At 32.1% G+C, this 17,953-nt stretch overlaps 2 protein-coding genes and 1 long non-coding RNA gene across 3 annotated transcripts; 1 reads left to right on the top strand and 2 right to left on the bottom strand.

The window, feature by feature from the left end:
* Positions 1-10,062: 10,062 nt before the first annotated feature.
* Pss (Phosphatidylserine synthase) lies at positions 10,063-16,270 on the bottom strand. The gene is made up of 2 exons (XM_964277.4): positions 15,951-16,270; positions 10,063-11,810 (listed from the first exon to the last, which is right to left on the bottom strand). Exons 1-2 carry the CDS (start codon positions 16,124-16,126, stop codon positions 10,673-10,675), a joined length of 1,314 nt encoding a protein of 437 aa, XP_969370.1. The 5' UTR covers positions 16,127-16,270; the 3' UTR covers positions 10,063-10,672.
* Positions 16,271-16,433: 163 nt separating this feature from the next.
* On the top strand, positions 16,434-17,237 carry EMC4 (ER membrane protein complex subunit 4). Its single transcript, XM_015979678.2, has 2 exons — positions 16,434-16,685; positions 16,729-17,237. Exons 1-2 carry the CDS (start codon positions 16,633-16,635, stop codon positions 17,189-17,191), a joined length of 516 nt encoding a protein of 171 aa, XP_015835164.1. The 5' UTR covers positions 16,434-16,632; the 3' UTR covers positions 17,192-17,237.
* Positions 17,186-17,648, bottom strand: LOC658000 (uncharacterized). Its single transcript, XR_511504.3, has 3 exons — positions 17,490-17,648; positions 17,377-17,430; positions 17,186-17,320 (listed from the first exon to the last, which is right to left on the bottom strand). It is a non-coding gene; the product is annotated as an uncharacterized LOC658000 (long non-coding RNA).
* Between the last annotated feature and the right edge of the window lie 305 nt (positions 17,649-17,953).

Raw genomic sequence — 17,953 nt, forward strand, 5'->3', positions numbered from 1 at the left:
TGTCCAAATTTATGTTGTACGGTATGGAGCTTATGATAAACCAATGAAAAAATTAAACACAGTAAATCATTTTGATGAGTACTCATTATTTTGTAGCTTACGTTGACTTGGGATTAATAAATTTTATATAAAGAAAATGTTTATGCGTATGTTATTTTAACCTTACGGTTTCTATAAGTTGCCAGTCTTTGCGCCTACGGTCCGTCTACGGAACCAATATGGTACCCAATCTATGAATCCAGCTTTAGGAGAAATGTGGGGTTTTTCTATGAACTACTTGAAACCCATTTTAATTTTTGTTAGAGCGATTTTGTGAAAATCGTATTTGAAATGAACGTTCTCCTGGCCTAGTAGTGGACTGATTTGTTATGATTTAGCTCCTTTTTTGAGCAGAATTTACCCTTTCTTCTTATTAGTAAGACTAATAAAGGCTATTCATTGTTCAATGATTCAATATTGCTGAACAAAATGATAAAAAATTAAGTAATCTTTGTGTAATGTGGAGATGATTGTAATAAAAAAAGGGATAAGCTAGATAACAAGTGAATTTGAGTTATTTACTTACTCTACAAAGAATACAAAGTGATCCATAATGATTGTTTTAGTTGACCATTCCGAATTTTATTTTTAAAAGCTACGATTGAAGTATGCAATTGATCCATAAAGTTGTTTGATAGATGAAATCTATCATACGAAGTAACCAAGAAATAAGGCAAAATACGTTAAGGCGGATATAGTAATAAGTGTTCTGTTTTTTAAACTGACGTTTGTTTTTTTTACTACATATTCCAGCTTGAAATACGTACTTATACTCACAAAATGATTAGTGATTACTTTAAAACGAGTCAACTAAAATAAAGGAAAAATTATAAAATCTTGAGAGCGGTCTTGTTTGACAAAGAGACACTTGCGTGCTTGAAATGTACTATTTTCACCTAGATGTACTTGTACTTTTACGTTTTATTACGTTTATTTACTCCTAATTTTCAATATTTTTGTAACTCGCCGGCTTAAAACTGGCTTTTGATGTACGCATTTCACACACGGAAATCAGTATTTCCCAGTTTAGTAGATCGGGACGCACTGATATTTGGAATCTATTATTTGCAGAAATCGCCTTAATTATAACCCAGATGTATTAATTAAAAGATCTCTATCCATTATCCAGCATTTTTATTCGTAAATTATGGAAGGATAGATAACTAGGATAACTAGGTATTCTTCAATACGTCTTTAAATTATTCGTTTCTACTTGTAAATATGTATTTAATAGTGTTGATAATTATTTAAGCTTCAATCAAAAATTCTTTTGATAAAATTTCAGAATCTTCGTTCGAATGATATATTTATTATTTTAGTCACAACAACACTTTAGACCGAACTTTAGACCAAAAAATATACCTATTTTTTAAGAAATTACGAAACAATGATCAATGGTTTTGCACCTATTAAATTGTTTTAGAAATTTGCCGCCATTTTATAACATAATATAAAACTTGTTTTTTAATATTTTGTTGTGATAGAAACGGACAATTTAAACAATTTACCTAAAATAACAATTATAGTTGTTCCTATGAATACCAATTAATTTATTAAACACTGACCGACTCGTTTGCACAAAAGAAAGGAGGAAAACAGTGAAAATAATAAATAAGAATTTTGCAAAACGTTATATAGAAAAATTGTTGTATTTGATGAGTTTTATTACCTAGCAAAATTAACACACGCATTTCTGATACACCCTGTATTATATCGCAATGGAGTATCACGACGTTTTTAAACATACTTACTGAAATCTCAAACTTAATCAGAAAACATCTGATTAAAAAGAAACTGGGTGCCTCGGTTTGCGTAATTTAATGTCCAACTCCAGCGATTTAAACTAAACTTAAACATATTGGTACAATTTAAAAAGATAAACGAAATCTAGTGCAAAAAAACAATATAATTAGACAAATAAAGGTAGACAGGAATTTTACCCAAAACTTCAAGAACCTACAGGTACAAAAATGTAGAACTAAATATGAAATTTGTTTACAGAAAAAGATTCTCGGTCTTTCATTCACGATTTTGATCCTTCTAGCCTTAAGTGTCGGCCTCATTTCGTCCTTTAAAAAAACCGCTTCTTCTACCCTTTTTATTTTTAATAAAAGTGTCTGAAGCAAGGAAATCTGGAGTAAAAAATGCAGATTTCCTTAAAAATAAGAATAAAAACTTGTTGAAAATGGCATTTCAAGTCAGGTGATAAATTAATAAAACGATGATGAATTTCCATTTGTATGTTTTGTTTGTGATGCACGGCCAATCAGTGAAGAATCGAGACTTAAAAATCGGTGTTGCTTAATTTTGTAACTTTGCATGTGCATCAGACTTTGTGACAGTAATCATTAATTTTCTATTTATTATTATTATTATTATTCTTTTTTCTTTACCTAGCATAATATGTAAACGACTAGTAGGTACGAGTACGTATATCTAAGTCGGACACTAATTTTGAAACGAAACGAGTATTTTTTGTTTGGTTTTTTACCCAATTTTATTAAAAGTTTAACAATCATATCTACACGACATTGACTATTGTTTGAAGAAAGCAAAAAATATTTTTCTTAAACAACTAACTTCTTAAACTAAATTTCTTAAATTTCTCGCATCAAATTTAAAGTATCAAAACTCAAAAGTCGACACTTTTTTAAAATTAAATTAGTGAGTAATTGAATGGCAGTTATTGCAATTGCACACTGAAATGGAAAGCTGTGCGGCCTTCCTGGTGAAGAAGGTCAAGGAAAGTTTTTCAGGAAGAAAAAATAACGCACATTTTATCATAAAAACTAGGGTAGGTAATCTGCGGAGCCAAAATTGTGGAAATCACAAGAAATCTTTTCACTAAAACTTCTAAAAGTGTTTTTTTGACTGTTTTTGAGTATCTTGTTAACATTTTTCCTATTAGTTCGTTTATACAACGTGCAATCTACATTTGACGGCTGAGCTATTTTTGTACGAGTATAATCACATTTTTCCAACACCATTTTCCATCTGCTGCTCTTAATTTTTTAATCATAATTCAAATGCCGTTAAGACAACGGCATTTGACTTGCCCAGTTTCTGGCCGACCTTCTCCTTTTATTAATAATTCATTAAATTGTAAAAGAATTAAGGAAATTCTGCAACGAAACAACAGTGATATTTAAATCATTAGAAAAATTAGGGGAAATCGGAGGAAATTAGCTACACTCTAAAGGAAAATCAGGGAAAAAAAATTTAAAAGATCTACAAAATTTAGATTGCGATTTTACCCTTTAAGATTTACCTATTCATTACAAATTGGTATTTATTTATACATATATTTATATACTGTATATATCTGCACATCTTCCTTATTATGAAAGGTACACATTTGAGACAAAGACATTATAGAAGCACTTTTTTACAGAGAATCTAATAATGTTATCAACATTCGTTTAGCTGCAATAACATAAAATTGTATTTTTTTAAATAGAAATCATAGTTGGGTACGACATTTTCGAAAAGCTTATTTTAACTGAAAACAATATAAATACCCTTTAATATTTGTATACACTTTTGATAAAATTGTATTTAAAATATTTGAAAGTAGTTGGCCATGGAAAAATTATTTCACATAAAAGGTGTGAATAATCTAAATTTTGTGCACGGTTATTAAAGTAAAAAATGTGAAATTATAAAAATAAGCTATGTTATGTTCAATTGAACAAATATCGTCGCAGATTTTAATAACATAAAAAATGTGCAGAAAATTGAAAACAATGTGTCACTACCATTTGATGACACTTTTTTATGATTTAGTGAAGTGCAATGGAGCTGACGTTGATAAAGCTATGTATTTTTTACCGCAGAAAGACTTGATTTTGGTGTTTGGATTGACATATTTTTGTAAAATAAAATTTTATTGACAGGCAATTATACAATTAATAAGATTTTTTTTTATTTCATGTTAATTAGAAAATAAAATGACAACGTAAGCTTGCTACTTTAAATGTAAAAACAAATAATTTTTGTTTATCACAAAAATTTGACCTAATATTAATTTATTATGCAATTTTTTAATTATTTAGTGTTAAATTGTTAAATTATAAATACTTGTTGGGTAATTAATATATTTTTCATAATTTTAATTGAAAATCCAAAATTTTTTCATTAGCTTCTATTTTTATTGATTTATTAAAATTTACAAAAATTTAGATTTTTTTATAAATAGAATGTAAAAAATAAGAAAAATCTGTAGTGAGGCATTGATATTTATTAAAAATCATTTCGAAAAACTAAATAAAATTTAAATACAAATACAAACTACAAAAATGTGTAACAGTAGTAAAGCAATAAGTAATTAATCATTGATCCTTCCTTAAATTAATTTTCCAAGTAAACGTAATTAATTATTTCACAACAGTGCCGATTTCCTTCAAAAGAACTATTAAGAGTAGTGATTATTAAAACCCAACAAGAATCACGAATAATTTCGAAACAAATTTTGAATAAAATTGCATGAATAAAGTGTCCATGCTACGCCACTGCTTAGTTCAGGGTAAACGCCAGCTGATACCCAGCCCGTGAACCAACAACCGAGGGCTAAGGGGCGTCAGCCGTCTCAAATACGCCGTCCCTCCACTCCCCCCTGATGGGCCTGTCCCCCGATTTACTGCACGTTGTCTTATCAAATTTCGGTAATTGCACCGAAATCAATGAATAATAATCCGCACCGCGTTATCATCTCTTTCTTCTCTCGTCCGCATTCCTCCGACTGTTTAACTTAACTTAACCAGCGACCCACTCGCACCAGAGTGCATCGGAGTGCGACAGTGACCGACCGTCTCTGCGAGGTTGCTAACCGAGGATGCATGTGCCAACGTCCCCTGCGGGGGCAGTCCCGCGAGGGTGTGTTGCATGGTTACGCCCACCGCCTTTGCACCGAACTTTGGCGAAATTACTGCCTAAACACACTCCGATAATCCGACACACTTCATAAACAAGACGGTTTTCGGCCGTTTTCTCGCGAATTTCCTCGAAAAGCTGGTTTATCTCACTTGGATTTTCATCGGACAGTCGTACAGGTCTCACCATTCTGAATCAGTAATACATACTTCCGTATCATCAGCGGTTTCTTGCTTCGAGTTTTGGCGATTTCTAATCAAAATTTCGTTCAATGCCATTGCCACAAAGGCCAGATGTTTTACACATTTAGCCTTTTGTGTATAAGATATGGAGGTGCCACCTGTTGCCCGTTTAATGGAGAGAAAATGAGTTATAATAATATTCCGGATTCCGGCGAAGAGAAATAAATAAAACAGCTGGAAAATCGACCCAATTCACTATTCATTTGATATTTTTATGTAAATAAATTCGCCGAAGTAGTAAAATTAACCAAATGGTGTAGAAATAGAAAGATAACGGCGGTGAGCTGGTTTCAATATTTTATTCATTTCTAATTCCGTAACTTATAAATAGACAAAAACATCTATCAGCGATAGATTTTTAATCAGTCATTTGATTGGTTTCTAAAAACAAATTTAATTTAACCGTATTTCTTAGAGCAGATTAAGACTGTTGGACGCACCTTTTCTGACTACAATACTACTTTCACTTTTCGTGTACAGGGTGACCCAGTGATACCTATACAGGAAGGCTCAAAAGCTGGCGCACGAACTCTGTGGTACGTTGTTGAGAAACATGTTTACATTACGGGAAAAATCTTGAAAAAATTCCTTAAGATGTATTTTAAAAAATCGAGCTACAAACTTGTTTTACAAACTTCTACAGTTTTCATGATTTTTTATGTTTTTATGTTTCACACTTAATAATCGTTCCCTAACAAAACGATGAATAATTATTTTTAAATTTACTATCAGACTAGCAGTTTTTTTAATTTAAAAAAATTAAAATTTGTCAAAAAATCATTTTTAGATGTGTCAACACTGGGAATTAACCGCTTTAAAAATAATTTATTTTTATTATTGATTAAATTCTATTGCGATCACGCTGTTAGACAACGTTGCCACATATCATTTATTTATCAATAACTTTAATAGAAATATTTTTTACTATTTTTACCAAAGCAATTCTCTACCACAAACCACTGAGTTGGTGCGCTGGTTTTTGGGCACCCGGTATACTTGTAACATGATCGCATACGTATCTCTGAGAATTTGTTGCGTGTTATTATACGAAATCGATCAACGTCGAGAAGGGAGAGAGCGTGCCCTACGAGTCTATCGCCAATGTTGTTCTTGGTTGAGGTATTTCCGGCCACATCCAGCGCTTAATCGCTCATTTTGTACAGAGTGTTTCGTCTAAACCCCATATTTTAAAACGATTATTTTAAAACAGGGAACCAGAGATTCTCCAGGTCAAGATAGAGCGATTTAGCTCAATTTACCTCAATACCAAGTTGCAGCATTTAAAAGTTAGAGGGTGCTAAAGTTATATTCATTTTTTATTATAGTTATTTCTAAATAGAATAATCGATTTTGATGAAATTTAGTACAAGTAATTTGCCATCAAAATTATATGTTTTGGTGCAATTTCTTTTGTTTTTTGTTATTGTAAAGTATTTACCTATCAACAACTGAATACATTTTAAGACATACGTTATTTGAATAGTGTAATTCTTTTTCTATTCGAAAGACCCTTTATTTACGAACAATTTTTGTATCTTATAAAATTTTTGTATCGGCCTTGGTTTTGGAGTAAAAAAATAATTTATCCACAATCACATTATAATTGGAATTATTCCTATTATTCACTAGTGGAATAAAGTAACTGACGCCCTTGTGTTTAAACATTCTTCTGTGGATAAAATGCTTTCTAAAACACATACAATAAATAATTATTATATCGATGTGTCAAAATTTCAGACGTTCGTCAATTATTATTATTGGTTTTAAAAAGGCATTTAATTATTTAATTTAATTGTTTAAATATTACTTCACACCACTCGGATAACGTATAACAAAAATATGTCTTAAAATGTGTTAAATTGTTGATCAACGAGTACTTTACAAACAAAAAAAAAACAAAACCAACATTGTCAAAACATGTGGTTTAGTTGGCGAAATACTTGTACCAAATTATTATTAATGAAGTTTATTAATTATTCCATTAAAAAGTTATTAAAGAAAATCTAAAATAATTCTTGAACTCTGGCGCCCTCTAAATTTTAAACGGTGCAACTTGGGATAGATGGTGGTACCGAGGTAAGTTAACTAAATCGCTCTGTTTTGAGCTGGGAAATCTCTGATTCCCTGTTGTTACATTTTTTCGTTACATAAACGCCACCCACGTGTTCCTTATATTTTCTCCTCTTGTATTAGATCATTTATTTGCCGGTTTCTTTTTTATTAATTTTTCGTTAAGATGGCGACACTTACTTTAAAAGGAAAAACGTGTTTTTATCGTTTTTCGATTACTTGAGTTATTATAAAATCTAAAGCGAATTTTCAGCAACTTTCCCTATACATTACCTATTTGAGGTTAGCAGTTTCGAGATAATTACACTTTTATTAATTTATTAGATTTGCATCTTCACCTTTAAAAAATTAGTCGCACTCAGGGTTATTCATATCACATTCAACGTTACAAAACAAACTACAAAATTAAATTTTGATCTTATATAAGTACAAAAAGTAGTTTCAATGAAAAAATTGGAAAGAGGCTCGGGAAAAGGCAAAAGCACCAAGAGATTCAGAGAGTTTTCAAAAAACAATGCAACAATGAATTTGAATTTAAGTATAGATAATTATACCAAATGTTTTTTTGGTAAAAAAAAATACAAAAAAAATATATTGAAAAAAATCGTATTTTATCTTCAGGTTACTTCATGGTAAAACGGAATTGTAACGTCTACAGAAAAATAAAAATACAGCCATTGTTGTTTTCTGTTTTTGACGTTTTTTCCATTGTTATTCAAAATAACTCAGTAATTCCATCGAAATAATGGAGGGTAGAATAAATTTTTGTATCGTACACGACGATAAAAATCACCATTATCTTCTCAAGCGATGCAGTTAAGCAATAAATAACCAATAAATAAATAAATATTAGATGTTTCAAAACTATAAAAACGCCAACGTGGCATTTTACCAATTTTTTTTCAATAAGATTGAAAAACTGTAAAATAGTTATTAATGATTAGGTCTGTCATTGAAACTAATTACATCAGCTATTATTTTTTGAAGTGCATGAATAAATTATAACAGGTTTATTTTGTGAGAAAATGCGACGTTGGCGTTTTTATAGTATTGAAACAGCTAATAAATAATGAATAACTAAGTCTGTGATAACTACTGTTATACAAGACAATACAATTTTATTTTTTTATTTTATCATTGAGAGCGGATAGGCATAAGAAAATAATGGTGAATTTTATCGGCGTGTACAACAAAATTTTATTCAATCCTCCACTATTTTCATTCAATATGAATTAGTTACTCGGTTTTTTTATCGACAATTTATTAATGTCAAAAGAGAAAAACAACAATGTTTGTTCAGCATATTTCTCTGGACGATAAAATTTCATTTTACTATGAAGAAAAAAAAATAAAATCACTTTTTTACTGTAAGTACATTGTCAATATATTTTTTCAAAAAATTACAAAAAACACTTGGTAACATACTTTTATTCACACAGCGATGTTATAGTCAAATTTACGTCTTATTCCTGAAATTTTCATAGATGCAACCAACAATACAACTCCAGCTGTCCAGATCAATAAATTCATAACAAATTAGAAAAATAGGTCACGATTACATTGTTGATAGTTGTGCTAAATTTTCATTATGAAATATTATTTAAAAATAAAGAAATCAATTTTGAAAAAGCGTTAAATTTTGACATTATCCTCAATATTTTTCAACCGTTTTAAGTAAAGGTTTTGAAAGTTATTTACAGGATACATTCTATTCGGGCTGTAGGAGACAAAGTTTTTGTAAGATGCGATCAGTGCTTAATTTAATTAAAAAAAATCCCAAAGACTGAAAAAAATTGATACTTTAAACATTATTTCCTATCAACAAGGGGACCAAGGGGTGTTAAAGAGAAAATAAAATACTTTTAGCCCTGTAATGGACTCTTAACGTAACATAAGTAAACAGACTATTTCAATTATTTATTTGCCTTTACTTTGACTCCTAACAAATAATTTTAATATCAAAAGTTAGGTAGCTATTGTAGTACTATTTCAAAACTATTTAATCGCCAATGTCGCATTTTTTTCAAAATTTGTTGTTATAAATTATTAATAAATTAATAAATCAATAAGAGATCTAATCATTAATTACTATTTTACATTTTTATCAATCTTATTTAAAAAAATTATTTGGTAAAATGCGACGTTGGCGTTTACATAGTTTTGTAACACCTGATACTAAAAGTCCCCGTTTTTCTAAAACAAAAATACACTAAAAATGACATTGGTAAGTAAAATAATAGAAAATTAATAAATTGTTAAAATAATGCAGATTTGCTTTTACAAACAAACATTAGGCCACATTCTAAATACTGCTTACCTGCACCTTTTGTTAACTTCAAATTAATCTTCAAAAACTCGTCTTCTTGTTGTTGTGCACGAAGAAGTTATTAAATATTTACATAAATAAAACACAGTTTCTGTTTTCTTTTTTTATTTATCTTTGGTTTTTGTACATAAAGATGACACTTATTTCCGTTTTTACAAAATAATAACAGAACACATACTAACAGGTTGACTTTAACATTTACACATTTGACATATTCACAAGTTTACAAATTGATTTAAAATCGATAATTTAGACAAAAATTAATTAATTTAAATATTGAGTTGAGTACAGAATATACAAACTGTTCAGAGATGGTTGTTTATAAAGACACCTATGAAATGTGATATCGCTTATAGTCGTTTTTTTATAATCAACTGTCTAAGAGCCGTCATTAATGTCATTAAGGTTGGTGTAATCTTTTACCTGGCAAATTCAATTTCCAAATTTTTCAAGTTTTTTCCAATTTAAAACACGTACAACAACACATTTAGTTATTTTAGACCACCTTTAGACTAACGAATTAACGACTAACACTAACGTCCAACTTTCAAAAATGTTAAATCTGGTGTTCAAAATGAACTTTTAGGGTGATACAGTCTGGTTTGTATCAGAATTTTGACATTGACAGTTGATTATTTAAAAAAATTAACTATATTTAAGCACGAAAATTTGAAAGAATGAGTTGATGAACAAACATTTTTGAACAGCCTACATAAAAAACTCAATTTTGTTTATTTCAACTCTGTGAAATGTTTTTTACACGTACAGATGGTTTCCTTAGTTAAAAATAATTAACTAAATTATTATTAGATCTAAACAGCGTCATGGAGGAGATCGAAGAGTTTGACGACCTTTCTCTACTGCTAATTCAGGCTTTTTATGAGTAAACTAATAGGTGTTTTAATGTAAAGTATGCAAAACATCTGTTTTAACGCAACATGATGCGTTAATAAGAAAAAATAGCAACTTCATTATGTATTTTTCTACATAAATTCGCCCGTTAAAATCAACCTTAACTGTGATACCGTCACTTCTCAACAAAACTTAATAAAACAATCGCAACTCTAAATGACTAGATCACAAGAGGTAAAAAATTAACTAAACAATATCAACAGTCTTAAAAATATCAATCTTCCTTTTCCTCACTGTTCTCAAAGAGAATTTTCGCACCAGCTACACTTTTCACCGGACTCAAATCTCTGGAATTCCCCCGTGCCAATCCAGCTCTATGCCACATGACACACCCTATCACACAAGCCACAGAAATAACCAGCTGTACCATCAACCAGACGATTATATTAATGGCTTGAGTCCGCTCAAACAACTCCCTTCCATGTTTGATACAAATCAAAGCTTCCGAGACCATAATGCACCCATAGACCCAGCATTGGGTACCAACTCTTTTACACGTAGTATCCGTAACATAGCTGTAGTACTGTCGCACAGAGGGCGCCACTATCACACCAATGAGAATCAACCTAGCGCTGACTAGTGGATGAGACGCTGGCAATTCGAAAACATGTTTGAGGAAAAACGTGTTGAGTTCGGACGTTTGCCAGAACAATACCAACTGACAAAGCGCAAAAACCCTCATGTAGGAACACTTCGGGTCCAACCACCGGACCGAAGTCCAACTCTCCGGGGTGAACTGCAGCATGGCACGCTTGATTTTGCCGGACGTGGTGTGGATGTCCCTAATACTGACCCATTTATACTCGCGCATTTCCAATTTTTCGCAAATCTTCAACCCGCACCAAATACCAAACCCATTGCATATCAACACGTCGAGAATCAATGCGTCCCACCAGCACTCGATGAAGTTTGGCAGGAGATGGGCGAAGGCGATTTCGGTGATCTCCCACATGAAGCTGATCGCCCATAAAATGCCCATGTGCCGGATTAAAATTGCTTTGAACAGCCAACCCAAATAATGGCCTAATGCGAAGACGTCGATATGGCCCCAGATGCGTTCGGGGGTGATGTCCGAGCAATTGACGCCGTATTCTTTGTCCATGTCTATGTGGAAGTCTTTGAGGCTGGGATCGAACCAGAGAAGGATGTTTTTGACGGTTTGGTAGTTTTGGAAAAGGAAAAAGAGACAGCCCATGAGATAGATGACGCTCATGCCGAAGACGACGCGCCAAACGGCCGGATGTGGACGAGTGAAGGGACCGTTGGGGAATGCCAACACTGAGATGATGAGGAAGAAGAAGATGCAACATAGCATGCCTGCCCATATGTTGTTTTCGACGTTTTCAGTATCCCTACAACAAAAACTGACGCTGAAAAAACAACCCCTACTTTCCTGTATAATTTTCAATGTTCCAGAAATTGATTTATTAAAAGCTGCGACCGAAAGAGAAGTGACTATATTTAAATACGAGGACCGGAGCGCTTACGCGCAAAGAAAAAATTGTGGTTTGTAACTTCTTAAAGTTCTATACACCGAACTAGCTTTGATAAGGTATACAGCCTGTTCCGGCTAAACCCCACATTAGCAGCATTGAAATTTCTAATAAAGATATTTATTTGGAAGTTGGTACTCAGCCATAATCCGTTGTGTTTTGCTCAATAAAATTTTTTTCAAGATGGCGGCACCTCCGATTATACCGGAGGTCGCTATCAACTTCATTATTTTAAATGGAAAGCTATTTTTCACTGCGTTTTTTGATTAGTTGAGTTATTTTAAAGCCGTGTTTATTAGCTTTCCCCATACCAAGTTTAACCGTCTTCGAGATATTTAAGATTTTTTGAGAATTTCTGTAGTTTTTGGATTTGCACCTTAAAAGATCGGTAACTCTCTTAGTTTTAGAGATTTCGAAATCATATTTGGAGAATTAAAGAAGAAGGCCTATATCTGTTCTTCAGTGTGTTCAAAATTGTAAATGAAGATAATAAACCTAAAAATTTTTGAGTTAAGTTTGGAGAATTTCAAGTACCCATAACTTATTTTTTTCAAATGGGATGCCCTAGTTTTTATTTTACTAGATGAAGGAGAATTTTGTTCTGCATCGATATGTATTAGTATTCCGGTATAACTGGAAGTGTCACCATCTTGAAAATATTTTCATTGAGCAGGACGTAACAGATTAGGGTTGTATACAAATTTTCAGATAACCATCATTATTAGAACTACCAATGGGGTTTAGACGAAACACCCTGTATATGTGTTTTTTTAAAACGGAACACTCAACATTTCAACTATTTCGATATAATACCATGCTTTGAAATGTGCAAAATTTTCAATAATGAATAACAACTATAAATTAACTCTTAATAAAATAAATGAACTGAGCATTTAATCTACTTTTGTTTAACCGCAAAACAATCGTTTTTCAATACCCACAAATTAACATAAAGAACTAACTAATTATTATTATTGTCTTTCATCAACGTAATTTATAGATAAAATCTATCAAGTGTGATACTCATAAGATGAAAAGATGAATTAGTAGCTACTAGTAACACACGTATAGTAGTAAGTATCGGAGATGTTTCTCTTTTTAATTTAATGTTAATCATTTTAAATTCTCTGTTATTTCAGTTATATAATATGATTATACAAAAGTAACTAATTATAAGGATTTCCAACATACCGTCACAATGTCCGAATAAATAGTAGGTTCCAACTTTGGAAATAACACCAGAGATTATAACACATAGAAATTAAATGCCAATTGAACTTATTGAAAGTTCAATGGAGTGTAATACTAAAAAATGAAAATTTTTATACGGATAGCCAACAACAAAATAGGCTACCCATATTTTTTTATTTTAAGCAAAGCTCAACCGTTTTGGAGAAAAATAATTGAAAAGGTGAAAATTCCTGGCCTGACGTCAGCAATGTTCCTTTTTGAATCAGCCAGGCACAGAACTTGAGATAGAAAACTGGGCCAACAAAGATAGCTTGAAAGACGTACGTTTTTTCTTAATTTCTGCCTCTGTTGTTTTACATACGACTTCAGATGTGCTGCAAGAGCAGTCATTTTACCAAAACATAAACTTCTGCAAAATATTAGCACACAACACAGTCACAATCGACAACGCACGGCTTTGACATTTGTATTTGACGTTTACCAACCCAAACGTAGGTCGTAGCATTAATTGTATGCAGCGAAAGACTGACGAATCATTAGTCGAGACATTGCTACGTCACAGCGCGAATTTTCTATTATTACTAAAAAAGTACCGATTTAAAAAACTCAGACCGATATTACTAGACATCATGTTGTGTCTACTTTCAGAATCTGCAATTTCCAAAAACTTTTACTTTCGAGTATAACACTCCATTACTCATTTTTTTTTTAATTTTAAAAAATTTAAATTTACTCGACTAGAAATATTTATTTCTTGACGGGTGCTAAAACTTGGAATACCCTGCATTTTTTTTTTTCAATAATTAAAAAATAAATTTAAAGTTGGTTTATTTTAACCATTTAACATTCAGATTGCCATACCATAATTCCTTAGTAGTGTCGTTGCAACCTTAAATTTTACTACTAGTGTAACGAAACAGAATTTAAAACCGCATTTGAACACTATAAAAGAAAAACAAGGGAGTTTTATTCCAGAATCTGAATTAATAACTTCATCCGATAGGAAGAACTGAGTGATGTCAAGAAAAAAAATAAAGAAAATTAATAATAATTATTATACAGACTGATCCAGAAATACTGAGTCTGTTGGCAACACTGTTTAACATTCTTGTGGGGTTGTACGTCAAATAATTGTCAAGAAAAATCGAATTCGGTTACAGTGTTGCAAATTACAAGCACAAATACTTTCAAATGTGTTGCCAACAGACTCAGTATTTCTGGATCAGTCTGTATTATAATTTATAGCACAGTCTTTGATTTTTTTTTACTTTTCTTTATATGATAAGGATATCATAAATTAGGTTTAAGGTAACGTCGGTGTCTAAAAAATCCTTACATAGCACTCATGGCGAATATTAGAAATAATTCGTCAAAATTGAAACCATAAACAAATAATAAAATATAAGATTCCCACTCGCACGATATCACTCACTTTCCACACTCGTTACCAGGTGGGGCAACCTTATCGCGCACTCAAGACAATCGCGATTTCTAATGAAATGAAAATCCTGCACATTGATAACAACCATTCTCAATTTTTATTTAATTGTTTTGTTAATAAATAAAGTCGTAGCAGTTTTATGAGATTTTGGGCACTAACTGTTACCTATAATTTAACTACAAAGTTTTTAGACTAAGTGAATCCTTACCTGCAAGTCCATCGAACCCTGATATCAGAAGTATAAATTTTACTTATTAAATTTGTTAAATAATTGGTCTTTTTTATTTAGAAGCAAACCAGAAGATGGTATAATTTGCCTACAAAGGGATCACTTACCAGTAGCCGACCTTTTTGAAGCCCCTTATTTACAGTATTGCAATAAAACTGATGCCTGCATTGAAATATTCCAACGAAATCTTACCCCAATTAATTCACATTGTCACCTAAATTTACGACGCCACAAGAAGCAACTCATAAGTAAAAATAAATTTTGAAGTTAAAATGTAAATGTGGGTTTGGTCGAAAATTGCTTTTTCCAATTATTATCTTTAAGTAAGTAAAAAATTACCAAAAAATTAGAGGATATACCTTTTGAACGTACAGTCAGGCGTGTAAAATGCAATTTTTTTAATTAATTACAAATCGCGATTTTCTTAGATGTGCGATAAGGTTGCCCACCTGGTATACTATTTACGTTATTCGAGAATTTAAAACTGGTCAGTGCCCACTCATTTTCTCAAATCTTTTTCTCGTAAAATAAAAAGCATACAAATGCTACTTGAATTGGAAATAACTGTTAAATATTTGCTAGAAAAACTTACTACAAAGGACAAAGGTTTTCTAAAACTTACGATTTGGAGATTAAGAAAGACAGCACAGTCATTTTCAATACTTTGGGTTGTGCATGAAAGGATAAGGTAAATGTAATTATTATAAATTGTCCCATATCGATAAATAAATTGGAATAGACAATGGGTTTTTTGAGTCTCACTACTTACATTTTAAATTTAAACATCACTATTTATTAAGTGAGACCCATGCAATGAATTTTGCAGTAATGACTCATCCTACACCCATAAATCCATGTGTATCACTCCCAATTAGCAATTTTTGTATTTATATGGAGTTACAGAAGGTTATTATCTTTGCAACAAAAAGGAATTTAAATGAGGATAGTTTTATCCAATTAATTATCTTAGATTCTAGAGCAGAAGAGTCAAAGATCAATGATAAACAAACGCAAAAAACTACTAATAGATAAGAACCGACTTGTCAGTGAATACCAATCGGAACAGCCCTTTCTAGGGGTATTGAAAGGTGCAGTTCTTACATAACCTAACCTTCACATTTAAAAAATGATTACTTACCTAACGAAAGCAAAATAAATAACGATAGCTATCGATATTGCAAGTGCAGAAATGCTATGTGGGGTGTAGAAAGCTTCTAACGAAATATCATCCACCGGTTTCTCATTTATGGTGTTGAAACTGTCAAATCTACTCCGAGACGATGTATTCGATTTTCCCTTGGAATTCTTCTCCATTTCGGTGTACTATTTTTATTGCTTTAACGACCATCTACACTTGCGAACTGACCTTTAACTGATTCACAAGGAACTAAACACGATTGTTCGAAATAACATGTGATTTTCCAATCAGCAAAAAGCGCGAACCGAAACTCATTCGTGAATCAGTCATTACCACCAACATAAGTCTAGTAATTTAATATTAAACACACCCTCAACACTTGGTAAATTTCAATCATTACGATTGGTGGACATGGTGGCAGTGTCTGAGGTGTGACTTGTGTTTTGTTATTCTTGTCAAACTTAATCGTTAAGTGGTAATTACTGATGGTTTGGTGCTTCAGGAAATGACTACGTCTCGGTTAATTCAATCCCGGACCTAATCTCTTTTATTCAAAACTCGTTTGAATTTTTTTAGTACGCGTGTCGTTACCGCAATCGATAGTGGTTACAGTTACGACAGTCGGACATAACCTGAAATATTAATAAGTTTGTGTCAATAATTGTGTCAAAATTGCAGCAGGATGTCTACGAAACTTCAGATCAGGCGGCAAAAGTGGGCTTTGGACAATACCAGGTACGTTCTGGTGGTTGTATTGCACTTTTACCCGAGGTTTCAGAAATCGCAGTGTAGCAGAAGGTTTGGCCGCTCCCCCAGCCTTTAGCCCCTCTGGACCTGCCTCAAGCAGTGATGTTTCGAAAAAAACGGACGTTAGTCGCCTAATAACTAAAAAATCGTGGGACCTGGCTTTAGCCCCCTTGAAGCAAGTTCCAATGAACTTGTTCATCATGTACATGGCAGGGAATTCAATTTCAATTTTCCCAATTATGATGGTTGGGATGCTTCTGATGAGGCCAGTTCAGGCCATTTTCGCCACAAAAAGTACATTCAAAATGGTGGAAAATAGCAGTGCTTTTAAACAAATGTTTGTCTACATTTTGGGGAATTGCATTAATATTGGTTTAGCCCTTTACAAGTGTCAAAGTATGGGCTTGTTGCCCACACATTCCAGCGACTGGTTGGCCTTTGTGGAGCCCCCAGTCAGACTTGAATATTTGGGTGGTGGTGTATCACTATTATAATGTAATAGCATAATTTTATTTAAATAAATCACACACAGCTACTAAACGATTAATCTATTGCTTCCTATGTTTATCGGCAAAGTCTTTAATCTTTTCAAATAAAGCCTGAGGGTCGTCCACTCGCGGAATCTGCAAAATTTCAATAATCAATAGAACTATTGTGTAAATCAACAAAAAATACTTACATCATAGTTTTGGCTAAGGTAAACTCCTGCATAAAGTCCCACGATAAAACTGAACTGGAATTTTAAAAATAAAAATTGGCACAACCAACGAATGGTTGCGAATGAATATTTACCAATCCTCTAACCATATTTCTAGTTTGTTTTGGGCCTATTATGTTAATTTATTCCGTTCTTTGTTAACTTAAGTATAAATTGTTCGTCAGCTTGACATTGAAATTTTGTGACAGCTGCCATGTGACAGCCTGGGTCGCCAATCCAAGAACATCAAACTCACCAAGTCCACTAAATGAATAATTTTTTTTGTAGCTTCTTTTTCACTAAATTTTGCGACTATTGAAAACTAATTTGAGGGAAGTATGAGACAACATTATTCGATTTTCTGTTCACAGTAAAATGAGGGCGCTTTGAACGTTAGACGGTCTTTGCTCCGTAAATCGAGTTAAATTAATTAAAATTCAGAGAAATTGCTTGGAATAAATGCAGAAATGTTGAACTTTACATTCTTAAGAGATTGCGAAAAACCGACGACGAAAATTTCCACACATAACAGAAAAAAATGCGATAAGATTATCTCTGT

Source organism: Tribolium castaneum, chromosome 5 (genome assembly GCF_031307605.1).
Source record: "Tribolium castaneum strain GA2 chromosome 5, icTriCast1.1, whole genome shotgun sequence".
Lineage (NCBI taxonomy): Eukaryota > Metazoa > Arthropoda > Insecta > Coleoptera > Tenebrionidae > Tribolium > Tribolium castaneum.